Consider the following 26,917-nt stretch of genomic DNA (forward strand, 5'->3'; position numbering starts at 1 on the left):
AAACAAATCCTGAGTCCTCTTATGCCTGCCAACTCAAACAAGAAAAACTTTCATTGTTGCTAACCATGCAAGAAATCGACGCACAGAATCCAATCACCACCCACTAACTCCAAGTTAGTGAACAAATACAGAAAAGAAAAAAAATTGCCTTAAAGACAAGCCCAGTGTCCACTTCAACTCTCACACGTGTCCAGCAGAATAGCACGTACCACCACGAAAACCCACATAACTGTTATAGAAACTACTTTAACTGCTACCAAACCGAAACAAGTGCAATCAAATTTCTCTTTAGTTGTCTACTAAAAGCTCCTATGTTAAAACTTTGTCTAGTTGATAATTGTTATATCTAACTCAGACATTATTCCTAATAATCTTATCTTTCTCGAATAACAAGTCTTATCAGACTAGAACAAAATAGTATCCAGTGTACAGAAGAGCACAATTTTCTCCCACAATCCCGCTCTTTTGGTCCAAAAACAAATCATCACTGCCCAGATCTCGTTCTGCCACTGATTTCGCTGTCCTCAAGTGGGAAGAGTCCACTCTTCAACAAGGAATGTTTGAAATGGAAATTTCCATGACCAAAGTATTGTTTACCTTGTAATTTGGTTTGGAATTTTCCTTGCCATGAAAACAGGACCTTTCAATTCCCAAGGTTGATTTGGATTGGATGGGAACAAGGAGCCTCTTTATGGCTAAGACCCACATTGATTCCATCAACCTACGAGCTGTGAATGATTTTGTTTGTGTGAACATGTTGTGGGCCTTTGGTTCTCTGCGGGTGTTCCTTTGCAAATATGTGCTCTATGTTTTGGGATTGGTGCTCAGATACATCTTCAGGTTTGGATAACTTTTGTTGTTATTTTTTAAGTGTTTCTGTGATGAGTTAATGAGTATGGGTATGTTTTTTTAACTTCAGGTTTCTTCATCTGGGAGATGCAAAAGATGAGGCTATTGATCAGAAAGTACCACATGTTGAGAGGAACCAGCTTTCTGATTCTGAGATTGATGGGTTCCGAGAGGAGCTGGCAAGTTTTCTGTTTTGGAGTGATGATTTTCAGGAAACTGAGTGCTCTACCCTTTTCATGGAGGTTGCTCCTGAAAGTGGGAGAAGAAGTGGAAAAACTGAGAACTCTGTTTTTTCCACGGAGATTGCTCCTGAAAGTGAGAAAAGAGATGTAGAAAATAAGTTCTCGGTTCTGATGGACACCCACTGTGATGTTCATGAAGATGGGATGAAAACAGAGGTGCCCGCGGATAGCTTTGTTTCAAAACAAATTGAATTTGACATTGGTGAAGCTGGTATGAGTGTTACTCATGAAGATGGCACGGAAGCAGAAAGAGAAACAGAGGAGATCTCTATTTCCACAGAGTGTAACTCTGATCTCGATCAAGGAAGTGTGGAGAGAGAAGAGGAAATAGAAGAACCTGCGTCTGGGGAGATTGACCCTGTTGTTCACGAAGAAGTGATGAAAATCGATGGGAATGAAACAAGCAGCGATGATTTAACGGAGAATGTCTCCGAAGAAACTGTAAATGGCGATGGGGAGAAAATAGAAGAAAATGAGAGCTCTGTTTTCAATGAACAAGAGTCCAATGCTCATGGTGATGATACAGAAAGAGAAGAAAAAGAAGAAAAAACATATGGGTGTGTGTCTTTGAACACTAACTCTGTAACAACCACAAGTAAATGCGAGTACTTATCAGGAAAAGATATAAGTGGGTTCATGGAGGAACCAACAACGTTGAGGTTCAGTTTTCGAGAATTTTACATGGGTCCAGATGTTTCAACCGTTTCTGATAATGCATATGCCAGCACCAAAATTATTGCCGACAAGGAATTTTCGGAGTTTTGTTCAGAGAAAGACCCTGTATCTCAAGCACAGACAGAGAACTCTGTTCAAGATCAGGTTTCACCTTCTTCCACCCATATTCCGCTTCACTTTGAGAGTGAGATGTTTGGTGGATCCGATTCATCCGATGAAGATTATTTTCTTTACAACGAAAACTCGGTCACTTCTGATTCAGAGTCAGAGTCATCAAGCTCAAGTGGTGTAATCTGGGGCAACAGCAACAAAATTGATGATTCAATTGTGTACCAGTTTCTGGGAGGTAAAAATGGTGGTGAAGGGTTTGAACCTGAGATTCTGAAGCTGATAATGAGAGAGGAAAGAGAAGGCGATGCAGAGGCAAAGCAATCTTCATGTGATGGAAAGATTTCAGAGTTGAGTGCTCGTGGCATTTATTCTGAAGATGGGTATGTGGAAATGGAACCCTGCATGAAGGGTTTTAAGCCCTTCAGTGCACATGGTTTTGGTTGTAAAGACTCTGCCAAAGTAGTGGTCAGAGACAAAAAAGAAGAGGAATTCAGGAATGAGTTGGAGAAAAGAGAAGAAACTAGATGGGAGGATGAATTGAGTAACTCAGAATCTGACGAGGGTGACTTTGAATGGGAGCATGATGATCTGGTGGAACAACTGAGATTGGAATTGAAAAATTCAAGGCAAGGAGGACTTGCCACAATTTTAGAAGAAGAAGAGGAGGTAGATGAAGAGGAAGAGGTGGTGGTGGTGGTGGAGGAGGAGGAAAGAGTATCCTCAAGAGTTGTTGAAGGTCCAAACCCAGTGGAAATTGAAGAGAAAATTGAATACAAGGATCAAATTGATGAAATTCTACAGGTTTACAAGAGCTATGGAGAGAAGATGAAGAAACTTGATATCTTGAATTACCAGACCATGCATGCATTAGGTGAGAACTAAATTAACTTCTTCCATGTTAAACTCTTGCAGATGAACTTTTCAGATTTAAACAATTTCAATGTTTTTGGTAAATTTTTAATCAAGTTTCTTAAAAATAAAGAACATGAAGTCTTGAGTCTTCAATCTTCAATCTTCAATCTTCAATCTTCACCAACCGATGATCCCTCATGCCCAATTAGAAGTTCTATTTCTCACATTTCCATGACTGCAGATTGGAGTTTGTTATTGGCCATTTTTTATAATCTTTTATGATTTTACAATTTTTTTTTTTCATGAATTTTGGTGACATTCAATCAACGGGAAGAAATTTTTTAAAAATGCTCCTGGATACAATCATGGCAGGGTGGGCCATTGCATATCTTACTCCCATCATATTTGCTAATTATGTGGGCATAAAGCTATTCGTGTCTTGTTTATTTTTGAATAATAAAACCAGTGATAGTGAGAAGTCTGCATCGTAAATTTCAATTCTATTCTCTACCAATCTATTCCCTACTTTCCCTAGAGTTCCACTTTATACATTAAAATATAAGCGAATGAAATTGATTCTCCATCTTCTACTGTACAAAGCATTCAATAAAGTTAAGGGTACCTTCAATATTACTTTTAAAGTTTTGACTATGTTTGAAACTTTTGTTTGCTTAATGGTTTCTAATATTACACTCTAAGCAAAGAAAAACTTGTTTATTTAGCAATGATCATGTTTGTATTATGATTAAGTAATTTTTTTGTCGTCAATTGCAGGTCTGCTCCAACTAAAAGACCCTCTCAAATTAATTTCAATACCAAAGTCTTCAATCCAAGGTTCAAAGCCTGTAATCTCTCAGAACTTGTGGCCACGCAAAGCATCAAAGAACTCATCTGACCCGTTGATAAAGTTGGTGCATGAACTGCATAGAGATTTGGAATTGGTATATGTTGGCCAGGTTTGCCTCTCTTGGGAAATCCTGTGTTGGCAACACAAGAAAGCTCTTGAGTTACAGCAATATGATTCACAAGGGTCTCATAGCCATAGGTATAATCACGTTGCTGGTGAGTTTCAACTTTTTCAAGTACTAGTTCAAAGATTCATAGAGAATGAACCATTTCAAGGCCCTAGGCTACAGAACTACGTCAAGAACCGATGCGTGATTCGCAACTTGCTCCATGTTCCAGGCATTAAAGGTGAATAAAATGGACCATTGTTTCATTCCTTCACAAGGTGCCAGCTTGAGTGAGATTCTTACTTTCTGTTGTGAATGTTTTGCAGAAGATGATAAAGGGTATGAGGAAGAGGATGCTGCTATTGCAAGTGGAAGGTTGACAGAGATCATCAAGGAATCAATGCGGGTGTTCTGGGAATTTGTTCGAGCAGATAAAGATTACGGGAATGTTATCTTTAAAGCTTCTCAGCACCACAAAATTGATCTTAACGACCCTATGATTCCTGGTCTTATGGTGGAGATTAAAGCACAACTACAGAAAGTATGTTCTTTTATGACTAACCTTCATTTTGGTCCTTAACAATATATGATCTAGTTATTTTAGTTGCTAAAAAAACATGATCAATGTTAGTCCTTAATAAGAACTACATTTTTTTCTGAAGTATAGTTTATGTTAGATGTTCATTTGGGGGGGTTCCAAACTCAGTTTAATTCAGTTACTCCATACAAATATGCTTGTACATTAAACAAACACCTTGGAAGCAACACCTATCTTCTTCATTTGATGCACCAAGATTAGAAAAAATATTTTCAATCAGTGATAAAAAAATGCTCTCATCTGCTTACAATGTTGGGTTATATGTTGCAGAAGGAGAGAAGGCTGAAGGACATAGTGAGAACTGGGAATTGCATAGTGAAGAAGTTCCAAAAGCACCATGAAGATGAACTTGATCATGAGCAATTGGTTGCTCAGGTGGGGTTGAGATTGATTTCAAGGGTGTTAAACATGTCAAAATTGAAAAAAGAACAGGTAATATGGTGTAATGAAAAGTTACACAGAATCAAGTTTTTGAGCAGGAAGATTGTCCAGGTGGAACCTTCCTTCTTGCTTTTTCCATGTTGACTCAAATCAATTTGTTCTGAATTGTAGAGCAAGAAAAAAATGGTAGAGGAATAGAGATAGGGATACCTTTTCACAGAAAATGCTATCCTAGATTACACAGAAATTGGGACACACATCACAAAATTCTCACTGTATATATTTATATATGTATACATAAGCTTGTGCTTACACAACATGGTCATATAATAAATGGCAAGCTTGGTTACTTCAGAATATGTGTGATCTTTCTAAGTTTTTTTCTATTTCTTTTTTCCTAAATTTTGAATTTAACATAAAAATATCTATTTAAAATTCTCTCACAAATTTAAATTTGTCAGATTTATTTACGTGCAAGAAGGGTCATCTCAAATTCCAGCGTCAAAGATACACAAGTCTTTATTTAAATACTTTTCTTTATAATTTGGCTCAGTCGAATACAAATTCACAAACCTTTATATTTATATAAAACATGTTTCAATCAAACTTAAATGTTTTTAGTTACAAATAAATGTTAAAATCAACCATTATTTAATAACATAGACCTAAAAATTAATATCTTAGAAGTGATAGTATTTTAGAATTAATGAAACTCAATTATTTTAATATGAAAATATTTTAGTATAAATAGTTTTATTATAAATGAATTTATTATTTTAAAATACATATTTTTTTAATTATTCATGAGTATGATGTAAATAGTTATCCATTAGTGATCCATACATTTACACCTGTGAAAATGGTTAGACAATTGCATATTTAACTAAATTATGATTATAAATGTATTACAAATTATATTATTATTGGTACTTTATACAAGATTATACTTTTTAAATATGATTTAGCTTTTTTATTGTAACAATGAAATATTTTTTATATTATTTATTACTTGTAGAATCTTCCAGCATAGCAAAAACTAATTTCGACACATAATTATGTGATTGCAATCATTTTAGAATTTTAATTCAACTTTAAATTTTATTTACTATTACCTTTCTAACTCAAATTAAAATTACATTTATCTCATGACGTTAAAATGTAAATTATAAATTTTGTTCACTTAGATTTACAAATAAAAAACACTAAATAGCCATATTTTCATATGTGCAACATAAAATTAAATCACTAAGCCCTTATTCTCAATTTTTAGTTTATAGTAACTTGGTCCAAATTATTATATTAGAATAATTTCACAAAAAATATTTTAAAATAAAAATATTGTTCAAAGTCACATTAAACATTTAAAATAAAAATAGAAATAATTAAAAAAATTGTCCAAATAGAATATATATATATATATATATATATATATATATATATATATATATATATATATATATATATATATTTATCAAATACACCTAATGACCTTAATTAAGTGTGTAAGTAATGTATTGAATATTCAAAGTGTCTCTTAACCATCACTCTTGTCAAATTGTCATGATCTCAATTATATTATGATTAATGTTTTTTGTAAGAAAATTTCCATTCAAAGAAAATTTACTCCAAATTTTGAACTAAATAATAATTATTTATATTACAATTAGAGTGTTATATGTTTTATAAGAGAAATCAAAACATGGTGTTATTAATATGTGTTGATGTGGTTGATGATACGAAGATAAATGGTAGAATTTCATGCAAATGGATATGGAATGAAGAGAAAGATCTTAAGGAATGTGTATTATTAATGAAGTACAGTCGATTGTTGTAACTAAGTGAGAATATGTTGCAAAATTAAGTGAGAATATGTTGCAAATGTTAAACACATGATGGTAATATGCATGTCCTTAAAAAAAAATCTTTGAACATCTTGATTATACCATGGTCATTCAAAATTTGGGGCATGACGTGATTAACCCAATTAAACTTAAGACATTAAATGAAGATTTACGACAAAGATGTTAATTCTTGATAAGAATCAGAGTTCTAATCTAAGAACTAAAATAATCCTCTCCAAAAAATGCAAATGCACATATTATGACTCCAAAAGTGTTTACATATATTTTTGGTACTGCTATATATAGTTACATAAGTTTAAGAAAAACCCAAATAACCCAAAACTAAAGTCCAACGCTTAAAACACATAAAAATAACAAAAAAGCAACAATGAAAATTACATGTAGGCTTTTGCCTAGTGAGGCCCTCTCACTTAGTAAATTTAACATTATGTAAAATTAAAATAAAATTTAAATTTATTTTATTTTCTAAATTATTCTTCAGTTGTGCTCATGATCTTCATGTTCTTTAAATTCACTTATTTATGAAACATTATAAGGTTCAAGGACATGTGTTTTGATATTGGACATTGTCATAGATCCTTTGAGTTGCAAATGTTTTTCCTCAAGTTCTTCTTATATATGTTTCAGGAGATAATTCTCTATCAGTTTTTGTTAAGATAAAATGGTCTAAGGAAACCTTGTTTTGAAGTTTATCAAAATGTCTGAATGAAATAACATTTAACAACATAAATCGTCTAGGATAAAATCGTAAAGCGCTAAACACTATATATAAAACTTATCTTAAACACTATATGTTAGTCAAATAGAAGGTACCTAAACGCTTGATCTTGTATTATGCTTAAACACTTGGGATCGTTTAACGCCTTAATGCATGTACATAGTAGTATTTTTTTGTATGTTGTGTTGTGCTCTTTTATTCTATGCAAATCACCTTAGTACAATACCTTTATTCAAAAGGCTGCATCAGAATCATAAGAACGTTTAGAGATATAAAATTATTCTAGGCATATTTCCTGCATACCTTTTGTCTTTTTCCTTTGTACATAACATAGTTGCCTCTCTAAGTCGCAACATAGCTTCTAACTTCATAGGAAAGTGAAAGTCAAAACCCTGAGTAATGAATCTTTTTCGAAGAAATCTATATAAAGAGGACCGTATAAAGAGGAACAAAAAACGAATTATTCATTGCATTCTCTCTCACCGCTATTTTCTCTAAGCTTACACTGTCTAGCTCTTGTTCTTTGGAAAAGAAAATTTTCTTTACAAGTTCTCATAATCTCTTTATATAATTTCATATTATTTCGGTTAGAGTTATCTTTATGATGATCTTGTATCTTGAAAAATACTTTGTTGTTTTCATATTCAAAAGTGAATTTAAATACGTAAGTTTATATTAGTGAAATTAAACAATTTAGTTAGTTAGATTAATGTATACCAGGAGTGATGATACTTGTTCTAACTAATTGGGTTAGTTGTAATATCAATAGTGGTTAAACTCGTGTGTAATCTTTTAATATTAGTAAAATCTCTTAAGAGTGCTTAAGAAATAATTGGACGTAACTCAAGTTGTGATTGAACTAGTATAAAAACAAAATGTATTATTGTTTTTGTTTTAAAAGGAGCCGTCTAATCCCTACAAAAAGACTTAAATAGTTACTTGGGAAAAGTTTTAAAAATTTTATTCATACCTCCATTTTAGAGTTTTTTTTTTCAATATTATCATATCTAAAGTATGACATAATATTTATAATTCATTACTGATGAAAACATATGCACTAGTATGTATGTGTGTTTACTTATTTTTATGATATAAAAAATAACTTTTATAATTTTATTGTAGATATAAATATTTTTTTAATTTGATTGTAAATAATTTTTATTTATTTCGTAGTAATTTTATAATTAGAAACTTTTTAAATTTAAAAAACAAAGTCAGATGGAAAAAAATATTTAATATAAAAAACAGTTACTTAAATAGTGAAATTAATAAAAAAATTATTTTATTTTAAAAAAAACTTTATTTTAAAGATAAAAAAGAAAAACAAATGTGGATTTCAAAAGAGAAATCATATAGGTATATATTATGATAATAAAAAATAACTTTTATAATTTCAAGGCAAATATAAATAATTTTTAGAACTTTATTATAAATATTTTTATTTATTTTATACGTAATTTTATAATTAAAAAAATAGTTAAGTTTAAAAAACTATCAAATACAACAAAAATCAAATTTTAAAAAGAGTTACTTAAAAAATAAAATTAAGGGTTAAATATGTTTTTAGTCCCTAAACTATTGACCGTTTCTGGTTTTAGTCCCTCTTTCAAAATAGTGGCAGTAGGAAGAGACCCTAATGACCAGTATTTCCCACTAGCTTTTGTTGTGGTAGAAATAGAATGCAAAGACACATGGATGTGGTTTTTGACACAGCTGCTTGATGATATTGGAGGCATAGATTGACAAAGGTGGATCTTTATTTCGGATCAACAAAAGGTACATTAAAATTTTTAGTTTAGTTAGAAATTTATTTTGAATATGTAATACTTATTGGTGTATTATGCTTGCAGGGATTAATGTCAGTTTTTGATGATATTTTGAATGGAGTAGAACACAGGTTGTGTTTACGCCATTTATACAACAATTACAAGAAAAAATTTGGGGGAGGCCTGCTCATTAGAGACCTCATGATGGGGGCTGCGAAGGCAACATACTATAAGGAATGGGAGTAAAAAATGAGTGAGTTAAAAAATCTGAATGTTGATGCCTTTAATTGGTTAATGGGTATACCAACTAAAAGTTGGTGTAAGCATGCTTTTAGTGCTTATCCTAGGTGTGATGTGTTGATCAATAACTTGTCAGAATCATTTAATAGTACTATTTTATTGGCAAGAGCCAAACCTATAATTTCAATGATGGAATGGATTAGATCATACATAATGAGTAGGTTTGCAAGCCTTAGAGAAAAAGTTGACTCATATCCTGGTGATGTTATGCCTAAACCGAGGAAAAGATTGGATATGGAGGTTGAAAAGAGTGGGAATTGGCTTCCTGTTTGGGCAGGGGGTTCACAATTTGAAGTAACTCATGGCTTTACCATGGACAAATTTGTTGTTGATTTAAGTAATCACACATGTACTTGTTACTTGTAGGATTTGGTAGGAATACCATGTAGACATGTTGTTGCTGCCATTCATTACAAATCAGAAAATCCAGAACATTATGTTCATCCTTACTATAAGAAACATGCCTATAGAACTTGTTATGCACCAATTATAAGTCCTATCAATGGACAACAAATTTGGCCTACATCTGACTCTCCACAATTACTACCTCCCATTTACAAAACACCTCTTGGGAGGCCAAAAAAATTAAGAAGACGAGAAGCTGATGAATATGTCAGCCATGGAAAATTGTCAAAGACCAATATTGCTATAAGATGTAGCAGTTGCAATGCATATGGACACAATGTAAGGACATGTAAAAAGAGCCAGAAAAGCAAGGTAAATCTTCTTGGTAATGTTATTTAGAAGTTCATTTTTTTACAACTATGTGTTATCTAACTATCTTACTCCTTTCATAGGACAAAAGGGGTGCTTCTACATCAACACCTGGATTTGCATCAAGAAGGGCTGCATCTGCAGGAAGGGGGGCATTTGCAGGAAGGGGGGCATCTGCATCTGCATCACAAGCTGAAAGGAGATCAGCCAGAGATGCAGGGGCTGGGGCTGCATCAACATCAGAAGGTGGAGGATCTGCAACTATGCGTGAAGGGGAACAAGAGCATCCTCAAGAGTGGATGGACAAATTCTAGGGTCTCAAGCAAGTTGTAATTGAAGGATGTAATTTCAGACAAGTTGTAGTGGAGAAAGTATTTATTTAAAGTAGTGGCTGTAACTCTTATTTAAAGTAGACTGGTTGGACCACTATTTGTCTTCTAGTGACTGTAACCCTTTAAACTATGCTGGGACCACTATTTGTACGACTTCTTTATTAATCAATATGGACCACTTTTGCAGTTGATGTTATTTGAACCATTATGCAGTATTATATTTAATTCCAATGCCCTTTATTTATGCTGCTGTCACAAACTTTGCTTTGCTTTTATTTATGCTGTAACTGGTTTACCTACTGTAGGCTAAAGTCTTCTGCCATGGCTTGGTTAAGCTGGTGTCTGCTAAAGTGTGCTTCATTATGTTCCTTTTAGTGTCTCTATAAATTTTAAACTGGTTTTTCATACTGCTAAACTCGTTTATAAATTTTAGGGTCTGCTGGCTGCTGGAACAAGTCATTATTGGTACAACAAGCTTGCTCCAATCATAATTTTGAGTGCCTAAATTGATTTCTGCAAATTTGCCATTCCAAACCACCACTTTTGGTGTTAAAGAGCAACTCATACAGTGATATTTTCATCTGGAAGCTTTTAGCCTCTGCTGGCAGTTAGTACATGTCACATTTGGTAAAACAAAGTTGCTGAAATCATCACATTAAGATTCCAAACTCGTTTCTGCAAAATTGACATTTAAACCCCCAAATTTTGAACACTTTTTCTGATAAGTTGTAGAATTTGTTGATTTTGTGCTTGTTGTGTTTATTGCATCACATTACATCTTAAATTGGTAGTCAAAGCTTGGTTTACAAACAAGAGCACAGTCTGCATTGTAAAAGTTGATCAATATATAACACAAATGCACATAACACAACCATCAGGGCACAATTGAATTGAACTTCCACATTTTATTCAATTTAAAACTTCAAAGTACATCACAACACAACATTACCTATCTAATTACAATTGACCTTCAACACAAACATAATACAAAACATAGCTGTTAATGCCCATGACAATACAAAAAACACCAGCATCATTTTGAAATTTTTTCTCTCTTGCTCTAATTTCTTCTTCAACTTGTCCTTCTTCTTGCTTAGATCCAACACAACATTTTCAATACACACTTCAACTTCTTCACTCTTCCTTTGAAAGCTTCCTTCCATTTCGAAATCTCCTTCATCAACCCATTCAAAGAAGTTACAACTTGAATTACTCTGCAAATGAAAATTACAAATCACCAATACAATCTTCAACACAATAAATAAAGCTTTTATTCTCACTTACTACCCAATTTCTACATCTATAAAATAGTCTCCCTTTGTTCTTCAATGTAGTTGCCTTCAACAACAACAATCTTTCCCCACAACCACAGTTTTTTGAAGCTAAGTGAGAGGATCCACATGTTTGGGACATTCCAGAACCTATGCTCCTTGGTGTGCAACCTCCTCTATCACCTTTCATTTCCCTTCAAAAGTGATTAAGAAAGAAACTCAAGTTCGAAACCAAAACCCTTCAACAAAACCCTATATCCCAAATCCATCCATCATTTTAAACCAAAACAAAGACGAAAATGACTTACGTGGCCAACTCCACCAATGCCCAACAAGGTGATATCCAAGCTTCAACCTTCTTTCGACCTCGTCTTTGCTCAAATCCTTGAGACAACACTTTGCAATGAAACTAATAAACCAAACTTTACCAATGTTGGATTAACTTTGCATTTTAACTGTAAGAACACGTGGACAAAGACGTTAGACACATCAGCACATTTTTAACGGCGTTAGTTTTCGAGGACTAAAACCAAAGTTTTGAAAAGAATGAGAACCAAATTGTACCTTATTTTGAAAGAGGGACTAAAACCAGAAATGGCCAATAGTTTAGGGACTAAAAACATATTTAACCCTAAAATTAATAAAGTAATTATTTTAGTTCAAAAATACTTTATTTAAAAAGTGAAATTGAAAAAAAAATCTAAATTCCAAAAACAAATCTTTATATATAAGTATTGTTATGATAATAAAAAATAATTGCTATAATTTTATTGTAAATAAACATAATTTTATTGGAAATAGTTTTGTTTATTTTGTATGTAATTGTATAATTAAAAAGAGGAGTTAAGTTTAGAAAATGTCAAATAAAAACAAATTAAATTACAAAACAGTTACTTAAAGATTAAGATCAATAAAATAATTATTTAAATAATGAAATTAAAAAATGGTACACAAAAAAAATTCCACTTTATATATTAACACAGATAATTACTTTTAATTATAAATTTTTTGATAATTTTATAATTTTTGTTGATAGGAGTAACAATTTAACTTGAATAACATATTCAAAATATTAATATGAATAATCACAAAATATATATTTTTCTAATATTTATTTTTATTGTATTATTTAATACTTTTTTTAATAATTTGCATTACTATTATAATATATAATTATAATAGGTTATTATTTTTTCTTTTGCGGTCTAACAATTCATCTAACGGTGAGGGATGACATTGTCTTTAGAGCCGTTAGATGTAGGGCATCAAAACAGAAGCCCACAATCCCCTCTTATAGGTTCTTGCGGCGCATCTTCTCCTTTCTTCGGTAAACCCTAACAACACAGACGCCGGGAGCAGAACTCGAAGAAAGAAGATGGTGCAGCGTCTCACCTATCGCAAGCGGCACAGTTATGCCACAAAGTCCAACCAGCACAGGGTTGTCAAGACCCCTGGTAATTTATTCCATTGGGATATTCATTCTTTGATTATGCTTCCGATCCAAACCTTTTTGTTTCTGATTTCAATTCGATTCTAACGGGTCTGTGTTTGGTGTTGCTGATATAATGCAGGTGGGAAGCTCGTTTATCAGAGCACCAAGAAGAGGGCTAGCGGACCCAAGTGCCCCGTCACTGGCAAGAGGATTCAGGGGGTGTGCTTTCTGTTACCCTGTCAATTCCCATTTTTTTTATGATGTGTAATTTTCAGTGTTCTGTTATTGACTTATTTTGTTTGATGTTTTTTTTCTCTCTTTTTATATGTTTCTTTGCGTTGGACTAGATATAAACGTTGTTAATGATGGTTTATTAGATTCAAACCAGCTAGCTATAAACGTTGTTAATGATGATTTATTAGATTCAAACCAACTGGTGTGTATAATTGAACTTCGTGGGACTAAAAGGCGAACTATTGGGCATTAGTGCGTACAGGGGAGATGGTGGAACTTCTACATGATCATAGTTTGGATTTTGATTTTTGTGTAATTGGCATGTGATAGTTCAGATTTATTGTTATTGCAATATGTTAGGTATTCAATGTTTGGCCAGATGGGTATATGTTCTTTCTTGCTTCAAAACTTGTATATATTAGAGTTTTATCTTTATTATGTTTTACCTTCCGAGCCTGTGAACAGGGTTATGAATGTTTTAGGGTATTTGAAACCTTGTAAGATTGGCTTTTGATGAATATTTTTAATTGTAATTTGGTCGATGAAATGTGGAATGATGTGTGGTTCAGGTCAGTTTAGTTGGGTGGCATTCCGTGGATATATGATACAAACTGTTCTGTACGGTGTATGATTCTCCTTAGTGATTATTCTATTTAAGTATATCTCTAAGCATTGGATTACTAGGTGTTTTTTGTATTATAGAGGCATGCTAAGTTTCCTGTGTTCTGATTACATTGAATAACCTTTTAGCTCTGAATTCTAAATTTTGCCTGATAATTGCAGATTCCACACTTGAGGCCTGCGGAATACAAGAGGTCAAGGTTACCTAGAAACCGTAGGACTGTAAACCGTGCATATGGTGGAGTTTTGTCCGGAAGTGCTGTCAGGGAGAGGTTTGTCTTAACTTTTAACAGCTAGTTTATATTTATAATAACTTTTTTGATTTAATTGTTTGGTCTGATTTGGCTTATAATTTGCTTATATTTGTCTCTGGTCTACAGGATTATCCGAGCTTTCTTAGTTGAGGAGCAGAAGATTGTGAAGAAGGTCTTGAAGATCCAGAAGGCCAAGGAAAAGCAGGCCTTGAAGGGTTAAATTTGGACAGCAAAACGAGACACATCTTTTTGGAAGGCTGTTAGGTTTGAGTGGTTATAGTATATCACAAGTTTTATTAGAGCTGTTAATTGTGTTTTTATTATTTGGTTTGATTTGAACTCATTCTAGAGCAATTGTTAATTTCGTCGACAATGCCATTCTGATACAGTTTTGTTTGTCTCAATTTTCTCGTAATGGTTTATTTATGTTTGTCATGTTTCTGCAAATAGGACTTCGAAATTCTACGCGCATTGTGATATATCTCAATTCTGGCTGCATCTCCAGCTGTATTCAGCTATTAAAATGCTTAATTTTTGCTAGGAACAATATTTCCTTGATGTTGGTAATCGGTGGAGGTTTATGTTACAGTTTGTTGGATAAACAGCATTAGTTTCTGTTGGATTGCTGAACTTGAACATGTGCCAAGAATAATGGCTATTTGAATGAACGATTTCTTAAAAAAAATATATCATCACCAGTGACGGGTTTAATGTAAAAAAGTTGAAGTATTCGATAGCCATCACACATGTCAGGTAGGTTTTTCACATGTTTACCTTTCGTCATTTAGAACATCAAAGACTATTATTCTCTAAGTTTGTTATTACCAGCTCAAGAATTCATATAAATGTAATAAATGTAAGGTGATTGTTTGACATACATTAAAACGACAGAGTCATACGAGAAAGAGAATCATCAGCAATTATGTTGTGATAGTCTCTGAATATGTCGTCGACTAAGAAGCAAAAGAAAAGTAGTCACTTACATCAATGCTTTGCCAACTATTTAAGTTTTACGTTTATTTTGATACTTTGATTGAGGGTAAGTAGTATGATGATAATAACGTGTTTTTGGAATATATTTTCCAATATTTTTCCAATAAGTTTATATTAGATATTAAATTTATGATAAAATTACATTGCACACAAGAAAAAAAACGTGTTGTAAAAAACTCACGATTTTTATCATGAAAATATTCCATACTTTGAATTCAATATATTAGAAAAGAATGCCAAATTCCTTAAAATAAAAAAAATTTCATTGGAAAATGCTCTCACATTCTAAAAAATATTTTATCGTTTGAAGTTTTTGTTTTGGATAATTTAGTATTAATTTTTTTTGTCCATTCTTACTCTATTTTCTTGTAGTTTGAACTCACTTATAATCATTTTCAGTATTAAAATATTTTCTCATTAAGCATATCAACTTATTTAAAAGCTATTTTCAAATCTTTTTGCAAAACAAGCCTCTTTAAACATTAAAGGAGTTTGAAATAGGAATTGTATTTAAGCCCAACCAAGGAATTAGATTCCACTGACACACTACCATCAATACTCTTAATAAGAGAAGATCAATTCACAATACAAGTATTATCATGATTAACTACCAATAATTAAACTCGAGACTTTATCACAGGTTCTATCATGGCCTTAACTAGTTGAGCTAAAGAGCCTATAGTCTCATTCTATGTACCAACCACCTCAGGACAACAATATTGTATTTTTATGCCAGTTGTTTTCTCTTCACCAGAAATAACATTGACATGCTATTATAATCTTCTACAATTAGATAGATTGTGACCAATCATCTTACAATTTGAACAAAATAAAGCCAATTTCTCATAATCCACATCAATAATAAATGTAAATCCTAACCTTTTCACCATAATTTGATTAGGCAAATCAGATAAGAAATCAACATCGACTAAAGCATGTGCAGAAAAACCTCAAGACTTATTCTTGGTATAATCATCTAAAGATAAAAGTATACCAATTCTACGTGCTATTGAGAAAATCGGTTTCATGAAGTAAAAAATATGATATTGTCCATAAATAGAAAAGAACATATGATCATTTACTAAGGCACAAAGGCCTAATGGCAATGTAAGTGTTTTCTTTCTTGTTGTTTTCTTTATAATAGTTAATTTTTCTTTTAACTTGATTTTTAGTTTCTATACGCAAGTTTTTGTGCGTACTTTTTTCATTGTTAGTTCATTGAATTTATTAAGAACGAAAACTGACGCACCAAGACACCAACTCTAGGCTAATTTTGGTATAGAATGACTTTCAACATTTTAATTTTTTTAAGGCTTTAACATGGATGTGACGACATTTATGGATTCATAAGACCTAAACACAACTCACAGGATCAGAAAATCAAAGAAAATGACTCAAAACATAACCTAAACCCATGACACAAGACCCAAAACTCTACATATATTCATAAAGAAAATTGAAATCCTAAGAACACAACATGGTTTGATTCAAGAAAAACAAGTAGTTTGAATCAAAATTTAAAAACATACAACACATATACATGATTAAACAACATACAAGACATGGTGGGTAATATGAGACAACAAGAAAATGACTACAAAATTGGGTAAGAACTTAGACACTTACATCTTGTAGACCTCAAAGATAGTGATCATAACTTTAGATACCAAATGATGGAGAATAGATTGAGGATGCTCCTTCAACAAGTGATGAAACTCCATAGAAGTGAGATGATGTAGCAGAAGCAATTGATGAAGAAATGAAGGTGCTTTGAATGGTGCGATCTTGATGTGAATCCTTGAAGGAGGTTGGACTAATCTTGAAGGGTAAAGGTAGAAGAAGTTTAAATTTTAAAAAATCTCCAATGAAAACTCAAGAAAGGTGAGACTTGAAATTTTGGAAAAGGTTTCACAATTATCATTCAAGTTTTAAGAATTATAAAAAGAGGTGTCTCTCCTTTTATAGGTGAAGAAGAAGGGTTAGAGTACAAAGAATTCTTAAGGAGCCTAAAACATTTAATGAGGAGCCTAAACATTAAATGATGAGCCTATGCTTGTAAATAATTAGCAAAACATTCTCCATCATTAAATGAGGAGTCTATGCTTATATCTAACCAATCAAAGCATTAGGCTCCTTGTAGCTAACCCCTTCTAAACCCAAAATGAAACCCGTTTAGGTGCTAATTACCTTATTAAGGCCCTAATGATGCTCTAAGATACTCTTAAAGGCACCAAGCCTTCTAAACAAAGCTAGGCAATGTTCTTGGCCAAATACAAGGCCTAAAATCAAACTATATTACATATTTACAAGGCTTAAAAGAAAGTAAAAACAAACTTGAAAACACATCTTCTTCTTTCGTTCTCCAAGCCCAAGCTTAAGTTGATGCTCCCTAGACGGTTCTCCATTAAGCTCCCAAGATGGTTTCCATCATATCCTCCCTCTTGAAAAATGATTTGTCCTAAGATCAGGAAGATAATTAACGAAGCACAACTTTGGCGGTTGGTCTCCTCCTGAATCAAACTTTGCTGGACAGTTTTCTCGAAATGGTCCATGAAAGAGTGAGGGGACTCCTCCTTCTCTTGATTTAGTTTGACCAAGGTAGGAGTAGTTATATGGTGCGACCTACTCATGGCGAATTTCATGTCGAGCAATGAATGTATGGTCACAAAATTTATCTATGGAGTTGGGTGGTAAGAAGTTGAACCATCCCAATGCCTCTCCTTTAAGGGAAAGGAAGAACACCTTGCACCATACCAGATCGTTGGTGGTGTAGAAGTCTATTGGGTGACGACATCTTCAAGTGATCTTTTGGATAAGTCAATCCATCGTACTTCTCAAAGACTAAAGGAACTAAAGGCATAAGGGTCTCCATGATGGCTACCATGAAGGGTCATAGGCTGGCTAATAGTAACCTTCCAAGCAAGGATGGTCCAAAGCTAGAAAGGCTATGAGGTTTTGTCCCTTTGGTGATGTCGATGCGAAATATGGTGGACAAAAAGGTAAGAATATAGAAGCAATGGTTTGATATGGAAGAAGGCTCACGATCATAGGTGGTGATATGGTGGTTGTGTGGTGTTTGGTGGCTTAAAGAGAGGTTAAGCCAACTTTAAGGGGAAGGTGACTAGAGGGGCCTCATGGATTGCTCTAGTCTTGATCTTAAGATCAATAGTATGACAAAAAATGGGCAGCATAACATTACTCAACATCAAGATAATTACAAGAGAGGAGACATATTTATTTATAGGCTAATGGTGTGTCCTAAAAGCCCTAAAAAACCAAAACTTTGCATGCCTTCCCTTCCAAGTCATCCTTGGCCGAAAATAGTGGCCCTCTAAGGAGTGGACAAGTGTCCACAAATGTTCTCCAATAAGGGAAGGACATGTGGCAACTAACAAAGCAAAATCCTCTCCATTTTTGGAGTGTCATATGACCACTACTAAAGTTATATCCTCTCCAATGGAAGCATGACACATACTTTCCAGATACTTTAGACATCTAGCTTAAGGAAAAATCTTATATTAATTAGGCCTTAATATAAGCCTTAAAGAAACATATACTACTTGGCCAAAATACATGCTTAAATCTCCTAATATAATAAAGGTGTTCCATGATGGTCTAAGAGAAAGAGTTTTGCTTGACTTTGCATAGATGACTATAACTCTTTTTCAAAGTGCTTGGGTCATGGCTAAGGGGTATGCCATCATCGGCCGTATTCACCATCTACAAAAATGGGTTCTCCCTACACAGGTCTTCCCTAAGCCTGAATGGGCTAGGCTGAAACTGTTGTTGTTGCTATTATGTTGATGCTCGAGGCATGTAGTGTCAAACACTATGCTCTTGGTGCATAGCTGCGATTTCAGCTCTAATAGTCGTAACCTCCTCTTCATACCTCCTTTGCATCTCCTTTCTGCTGCAAGATTACTGGGATGATTCTTAGACTCCTCCACCACTACATTGCTTGTCATGTTCTTGGTTGTCACTATGGGGTTTTTGTTGGTTTATTGAATACTCGGTTCATGGTGGGCATAAAAATGTTTTGGGATGTAAAGTCAAGGTTAACATCCAACGTCTAAAAGTAGTCAAAGGGGTCCCAAAGTTGTCTTTTGCCCCAACTCTCTTGTAGTCATTCATCCAAGCTATTCGAAGGGCATCTGCAAAAGGGATTCTGATGCCAAAGTCAGTTTAACGTTTGACAATTCATATATTAATGGTGTAGTAAATGCAATCACTTACCTTCTTACTTCAAACCTATATTTTTAGATATCAGAGTGGGCTTTTGATTAGCGTTAGTGGTAATCACAGTTTACCTTTAAATTGTTCAGCATTATAATTAATTATCTTGATAATTGACAGATCTGAGACTTTGTGCCTGTCCGATCTTGATAATTCGTTCATACATGTAGTTAATAGTTGATCGTCGGACCTGTGATTGACCAAACGATTATATGATATATGTTGGCTGAGTCATGCCTAGGAGCTATATAGCCCTGCATTATTTATTATTTACATATATTATACTACATCTTATATATCAAAAAATCAGCAGCTTAAAGTTATGAAAAAAAAAATTTCTCACGATACACGAAAACGTTTTCTAATCAATATTATGTAAGCGAATATTTTGTACAAGAACATTTTTCAGATTTTGATATAGCTGTCGATAGACGTTTCAATCAGCTATTTTGACTTTTTATATATCAGTTTTATTAATCGTTATCAGTTCCAAGATGTAGAGGAATTGAAAGTAAGAACAATTTAATATTGCTAATATATCTCCACCATAATTTTAAAACTATTTTTATTTATCAATGTATTCACGTAAACAATAATAGTTAATAAAATTATTGTTGAGTATAGGAAGCACGCAATCTAAAAGCTGTGAGTTGAATCAATAATTCATTTTAGTCAAAAAATGAACATTCTATTTAAGCAAATTGCATTCCTTCTTAAAAGTAATCTGAATCATTGTTTTTGTTTTTGTCTCTGCATTTTCTGAGAGTGAAGAAATGACTTTAAGTGGGAAAGTGGAGGCTGAAGTAGACATCAAAGCATCTGCAGATAAGTTCTTCCATGTTTTTCGAAAGCAACTTCAGCATCTTCCTAATATCTCCTCAGAAAGGATACATTCAGCTGTACTTCATGAAGGTGACTGGGAAAATGATGATGCTGTAAAACACTGGGAGTTTTCCATAGGTATTTTTGTTGTTACGCTTCAACTTCTGCTTCAAAAAATTCAATTAATTCAAGTCAATGCATCAATTCAATTAATTCAAGTTTGAATTTTGTTTATTGGATTAGAACCAGCAAATTCCCTCAGTTATACATATAAGAAATCTAACTCCATCCTCAGTATAATCTTAACACTAAATATTTATAGATTTTGTTTTTATTATATATCATTCAACTTTCTCTGTTTTATTCAATGAAATTTTCAATTCATACTTAGTTTTCTAATAATTTTAAATTTATTACAAAAAATTAGTCATATTTCTTATTTTTAATATTCTTACATCACTTGATAGTTGATAATACAAATAATTTATATATATTTATATCTTTTAATTCGTAGTTGGGAAGGTAATTATAATTTAAATATTTTTTTTAACCTTTAATAATTAAGAATAGGAATTATTTAAATATATTTTCTCTAAACCATTTAGAATTTCTTGAAAAGACAAAATGATGATTGGATTTAAAAGTAGAGAAATACTTAGAAGGTTGTAAGTGGTCAGTGACCTTACAATACTTTCTATATTTATTAAAAAAAGTAATCCAATTTAAGATTTATGATGAGATATTTGTATGGATTTTAAAAGTCTAATCTTTACGTTGAGTCTAAGATTTTGACAGAAAATACTCTAGAAAAATTATATAAAACACTACGGATAAATTCGTAAGGATAATAAATTTACATGCTTTTAAGAAATCAAGTTTTGTTTGTATTATTATGCGTATTAACTACTTAAAGTAATTGATTTTAATGAATAGTTACGTAAATATATATATTTTTCTTATTTGAAACATTATTTTGTTGTGATGACTTTTATGTACATATGTATATGACTTGATGCCCATTTTTTTGAAAAAAAAAATTATGAAAACATGTAGAAGGAAAGAAGACAAGTGCTAAGGAGAAAATTGAAGTTGTAGACGATGATAACAAGACAATAACATTCAGCGTCTTTGATGGAGAAATTGGTGAGAGTTACAAGAGTTTAAGGGCCACACTGCAAACAATCGATAAGGAGAATGGGGGGATTGTGAAATGGACCTACGAATATGAAAAACTCTCAGAGAATGTTAGAGGTCCATCTCCTGAATCAATCTTGGACTTTGCTGTTTTCGTCACTAAAGATATTGATGATCATCTTGGCAAGGCATAAAATCAGAAAGAAGCCACATGGTAGTGGGTTTGGCTAATGCTTATTAATAAGTTTGGTATGTAATAATGCTATATAATATATATATATATATATATATATATATATATATATATATATATATATATATATTTTGAAGTCTTCCATGCTATTTGTGATAATGGATGCTTGCACTATTTAATGCATGTTAGCTTAACGATTGTATATGCATAGTTTATTTGTAATAGATTTTAGGTTTTGGTGGTTGTGCTTGTAAAATACATGTTTGAAGTATAATTATGAGAATGAATTGAAAAAATATCGAACATGTTGTCTTTATATTTTAATTTGAACAAAAATATTTGTAGTAAAGATTATTTATTCTAAAACCGTTAACTATAATTTATCATTGATAGATAATATTATTAGAGTTTATCTAACTTATACTAATATGACACTAAAATAATATACAAGTTTCACGCATTACAAAAAATGTTCTGATCAAGAAAATTGGTTGATATAAAAGGCAAATATCGATCGGATACATACTCAACTATCGAATTTGAGACAAAAATATATATATATATATATATATATATATATATATATATATATATATATATATATATATATATATATATATATATATAATAACGAAAACCTTAATCACAAAATAATTAACAATCAATTTTAAATTTGATCATGATACTTTAATAACATTATTTTAACTACATTTTGACAATGTCACGTGTCAGCGTGTCATTGGTTCTTTTGAATTTTTTTTTAAAACCAAAAAAACTAACGTGAAGGGTATTGCGGGTTGTGGTATTTCATTTCTCGATTTCCCCTGCCCCTTCTTCTTGAAATCTATCTCTGTTTTCTCTTCATGCTTTCTTCATTCCTCCACCATCGCGGTAACCTCTTTTCCTTCCTCCACAATCGTCAGCATGCCCAGGTGCCTTTCTTTCGCTTTGCAATAACCTATTTGTCCAAACCTTTCGTTGGGTCGTTCTGTCTTTGGAAATCCCTTTTCCCTTTTGCCTTTTTCTTTTGTGTGTTTTGAAATGAAGAAATCTGGTGAAGTTGGTCATGGTAGCAAGGTTTGTGTCTTTGTATGATACAACTAAAAAATTCTGTTAATAGGGTTTATGATTTATAAGGATATTTTTTTTATGTAGTTGTTTGTACGCGATTCGTGGAAAATGAAGTTAGTTGGTAGTTTGAATCAAAGGTTGACTCTGAAACAAAGGTGTTTTATTCAGAGCACACCCTTTGATTGGTTATTAGAGTTGCATGAAAACATTAAGATTGGTACGAATCTGTTGAATGAGTTATGTGGTATATGGGTTGACTTGAGGGGTGTATGTTTAGGGTTAGGGTTGAGTGTGATTAGAGAAAAAATTGATTTAAATGAGGTTGGTGTACATAGTCAGTGTAAGAATTACTTTGGTGCTGAAGAAGTAGATGTTAATGTCATATATCAATTTTTGTTACAAGAACATGAAAATTTTCTTTTAAACACATTTTTGTAGGTTGTATATTTTGTTAGAGATATGTGAGTTTTTGCTGGCCTAATCGTATTGTAATAATATTTCTCATTCTTTTTAACTTCGTTGAGGACTTAATGATGACGTACCCCCTAGCCATGACCAAGCACTTTCAAGAAGAGTTGAAGTCATATGTGGAAGATGGGCCTAAATTCTATTTCTTGGGCCATCATGAAGCTTTTAGAGTAAGAATAATTTTGGACCTTGTATTTTGGGCCAAGTAGTCTAGGATTTATTTGGCTTTGTATTATGAGCCTAGTAGTGTAGGATTTATTTTGGGCCTTGTATTTTAGGCAAAGTAAAATAGGGTTTTGACCACTCAAGTCAACAAAGGGCCAAGACCCAATGTTGACCAAAGTTGGATGTGATTTTGGGCTTATTGACCAAGGGGTCAAAGTTTCATCTAACTTGGTGGACAAGGAGGGGTGGGTTGTCTATGCCATGTGTCATCCTCCCTTTGGAGAGGTTTTCCTCCCAGCCAGTGGTCACGTGTCACTCTAGGAATGGAGAGGATTCTCCATAAGTAATGGGCACATGTCGCCTTCTCATTGGAGCAAATTTTTACCACTTGTCTTCACCTAATGGAGAGGATTTCTCCTTGCTCTCAAAGCTAGCCAAGGTAGCTTCTTTAGGTTAAAGTTTTGAGACATCTTAGCCAATAAATAGAGGCGTCTCTCCTTCATGTAATTACCTTTGAATTTGAGTAAAGTTATGCTGTCATTTTTGTGTCATACTACTCATTTTAGGTCACTAAAGGCTAGAGCATCCCATATGGTTTCCTCTAGCCACCTTCCTCTAGAGTTGGCCTAATCTCTCTAAGAGCACCATCAAACACCACCTCCATTATCACTAAACATCACAAAATCGTGAGTTTAGCTCCAATTTCTACCAACTTCCGCAAACACTCACCCTTCACCCTTCACCATGGCTTTCTCTTCTAGCTTTGGCCTAACCTAGCTAGGAAGATTGCCATCACTTAGGGTGTATGGGTCAGTACAACTGGGCTAGTTTAGTTTATGAGTATTTGGTGGTGAGTTTATGCAATGCTTCAATATCATTGAAGAATGGAAAAAGTAGGACCTACGTACATGTTGTTTGAGTGTTTACATCTTACAGATAAATGATGTCTATATATTCTTTTACTAAAATGGAAATTATTTATGTTGTAGACTGATATGTGAGTTGTTATGTGGTTTTTTAAATATTTTCAGCTATGGTTTTGTGATAATTTTATGACTTCACACTCCTGCATAAGTAAATGTCCAAGGGTGTTGCATTGAATTAATATAAAAGTAGGTGAGAATTTCATCAAAAGTGTTACCGAAAAGGTTGTGGTGCTTAGTTCATTGTTTTAGAATTTTGTGTTATAGATAATGTATAAAAACGAATTCCTACAATAAAAAATTTATTTATTTTTTAGGTGATGTTTGTGTGTCGAAAGAAGAGCTTTGTTATCCAATTGTGAAAGAAGCAGATAAGAAATGTGATGTGGCTTTTAAGAAACCTAATACAATAGATAATACAACACATAAAGAAGTCTTTGTCCGTATTTTAGAAAAACAAGAACGGGTTATTGACGAACTCGGAGTTTTCGTTTGTGCTTTAGAGAAATTGGTTGAAGAAATAAGTAAAGATGAAGGTGGTCAAAATGTGGAAAAAGGTGTCGGTTGAACTAATGATCCTAGTGAATTTGGTTCAACAAACATCACATTTGGTGGTCACAATATGCCTGTTGAACATGACCACAATAGAATGCAATCTGAAGCTAAGGTTGACATTGATCAAAACAATATGTATAAGCGAATGAAAGAAGGACGACACATACGTTTCAAGTGTCGTGCCATAAGAGCTTCATATGTCAAATATGGGAGCAAAAGGTTGTGATATATGTAGTAAAAGTTGTCATTTGTGTAAAGCTAAATAGAAAAACATAAGTTTATTCATTTTGTTTGTAAAAATTGTTGTAAAGTCTAATACAAAAAGTTTCATTGTAATGTTTTATGTCAATGCACGTATTTATGCTAGTTTCAATTGTGTAACTGTGGATAAATTTATGCATGAAAAAAGTAGCAAAGCTCAAAGTTGTGATCTACCGTTCATCTGTGTTTTTGAAATTAAATTGCATCTTCCACATAAGTGCAAAAAATAAGTTCTAACATTTAAATTAAATATCTTTAAATCAAGAATGTAAAACAAAAAGAATAAACCAAATTAGATATCTGTAACAAAAGTTAAGCATCAATCAATCAACAATGGTCAAAGTTGTCATCTACAATTCATTTCGTATTTTCGAGATTAAACTACATCTTCCACAAAACTCCAAAAAATATGTTCTTACATTCAAATTGAATATCATTAAATCAAGAATATAACAAAAATATTTACCTCAATTGGATAGTTGTGGAGAAATTTATGCATCCAACAAGTAGCAAAGGTCAAAGTTGTTCTATGTAGTTCATCAAGACAATAAGATAACCCAAATCTATCAACAAGATAACTGCTTCTAATCAATTACAACATAATTGTAATCAATTACAAGTGAACTCATGCACTCCCTAAACCCACTACTGAACATATGGTTGTTAAATTGTTTGTCCAAAACTTTAAACTTGCCTTCAAGATATATGAACTGAACTCTCCAAGGTTTTCACCACTGTGGTTTTCAGTGATTTATCCAATTGTTGACTGGGTGGGTGATGATTCTCACCATTTGTTGGACGTTAAGGGATGAAGAACATTCAATTCGTTCATATTTTATTAGAAAAGTTCAAGAACATGATTGTGAAATTCTTTGTCCAAAACTTTGAACGTGACTCCCCAGATATAAGAACTAAGCTTCCTAAGGTTTCCACCACCGTGGTTTTGGGCGATTTGTCCAATTGTTGACTAGGGTGGATGATGATTCTCATAGTCGTTGGACGTTAGGGGATGAAGAACATCCAATTCATTCATATTTTATTAGAAAAGTCCAAAAACATGGTTGTGAAATTGTTTGTCCAAAACTTTGAATGTGGCTCCCCAAATATATGAGCTAAACTCTCTAAGGTTTTCACCACTATGTTTTTGGGTGATTTGTCCAATTATTAACTAGGGTGGGTGATGATTCTCACCATTGTTGGATGTTAAGGGATGAAGAATATACAATTCATTCATATTTTATTAGAAAATTTGAAGAACATGGTTGTGGAATTCTTTGTCCGAACTTTGAATGTGGCTCCTAAGATATATGAACTAAGCTCGGAAAGGTTTTCACCATTGTGTTTTTGGGTGAAAATGGTAGGGTTTCAATTGGAATATGTGTATTTACTCTTTTCAACTAAATGAAAGGTCACATGGAGAAGAAAGAAAGGACTTTTGGCATCAAACAATGTAGAAACAACATAGTTGAGGGAGGACAAATAAGGGTTTCGCGAAAGGAGAGAGAAGTTGGACTTTATATAGTGGATGTCAAATCTGCCTTCTTAAATGGAGTTCTTGAAAAAGAAGTCTACATTCAGCAGACACAAGGATACGAAAGTCAAGGATAAAGAAGAAAAAATCTTGAAATTAAAGAAGACTTTTATAGGTTGAAACAAGTCCCTAGAACTTGAAATGTTCGAATTAACAAGTACTTCAAATAAGCGAATTTCATCAAGTGTCCATATGAGCATGCATTATTATTAAAGCTCAAGACGAAGATATTTTGATTGTATGCTTGTATGTCAATGACTTGATTTTCATAGGAAAAAATCTAAGCATGTTTGAGGAATTTAAGAAGGATATGACCATAGAATTTGAAATGACCGCATGGGACTTATGACATATTATCTTAGAATAGAAGTAAAACAATGAGATGAAGAAATTTTCATCACTC

The 26,917-nt window shown here is 32.8% G+C and overlaps 4 protein-coding genes across 4 annotated transcripts; all 4 read left to right on the plus strand.

Moving 5' to 3' along the window:
- LOC124842855 (uncharacterized) lies at positions 1-5,047 on the plus strand. Its single transcript, XM_047319445.2, has 5 exons — positions 1-840; positions 920-2,748; positions 3,504-3,923; positions 4,009-4,223; positions 4,551-5,047. Exons 1-5 carry the CDS (start codon positions 671-673, stop codon positions 4,803-4,805), a joined length of 2,889 nt encoding a protein of 962 aa, XP_047175401.2. The 5' UTR covers positions 1-670; the 3' UTR covers positions 4,806-5,047.
- A 4,209-nt stretch (positions 5,048-9,256) lies between these two features.
- Positions 9,257-10,335, plus strand: LOC148202944 (uncharacterized). The gene is made up of 3 exons (XM_088109708.1): positions 9,257-9,601; positions 9,674-10,024; positions 10,105-10,335. The coding sequence occupies exons 1-3, from the start codon at positions 9,257-9,259 to the stop codon at positions 10,333-10,335; spliced, it is 927 nt and encodes a 308-aa protein (XP_087965834.1).
- Positions 10,336-12,919: 2,584 nt separating this feature from the next.
- On the plus strand, positions 12,920-14,600 carry LOC124828718 (large ribosomal subunit protein eL34-like). Its single transcript, XM_047302084.2, has 4 exons — positions 12,920-13,078; positions 13,196-13,275; positions 14,074-14,183; positions 14,292-14,600. The coding sequence occupies exons 1-4, from the start codon at positions 13,000-13,002 to the stop codon at positions 14,383-14,385; spliced, it is 363 nt and encodes a 120-aa protein (XP_047158040.1). The 5' UTR covers positions 12,920-12,999; the 3' UTR covers positions 14,386-14,600.
- A 5,509-nt stretch (positions 14,601-20,109) lies between these two features.
- LOC124828717 (MLP-like protein 43) lies at positions 20,110-21,605 on the plus strand. The gene is made up of 2 exons (XM_088110961.1): positions 20,110-20,351; positions 21,267-21,605. The coding sequence occupies exons 1-2, from the start codon at positions 20,165-20,167 to the stop codon at positions 21,539-21,541; spliced, it is 462 nt and encodes a 153-aa protein (XP_087967087.1). The 5' UTR covers positions 20,110-20,164; the 3' UTR covers positions 21,542-21,605.
- The last annotated feature ends 5,312 nt before the right edge of the window (positions 21,606-26,917 follow it).

Source organism: Vigna umbellata, chromosome 3, assembly GCF_029865625.1.
Source record: "Vigna umbellata cultivar VRB3 chromosome 3, Vumbellata_1.0, whole genome shotgun sequence".
Taxonomy (NCBI): domain Eukaryota; kingdom Viridiplantae; phylum Streptophyta; class Magnoliopsida; order Fabales; family Fabaceae; genus Vigna; species Vigna umbellata.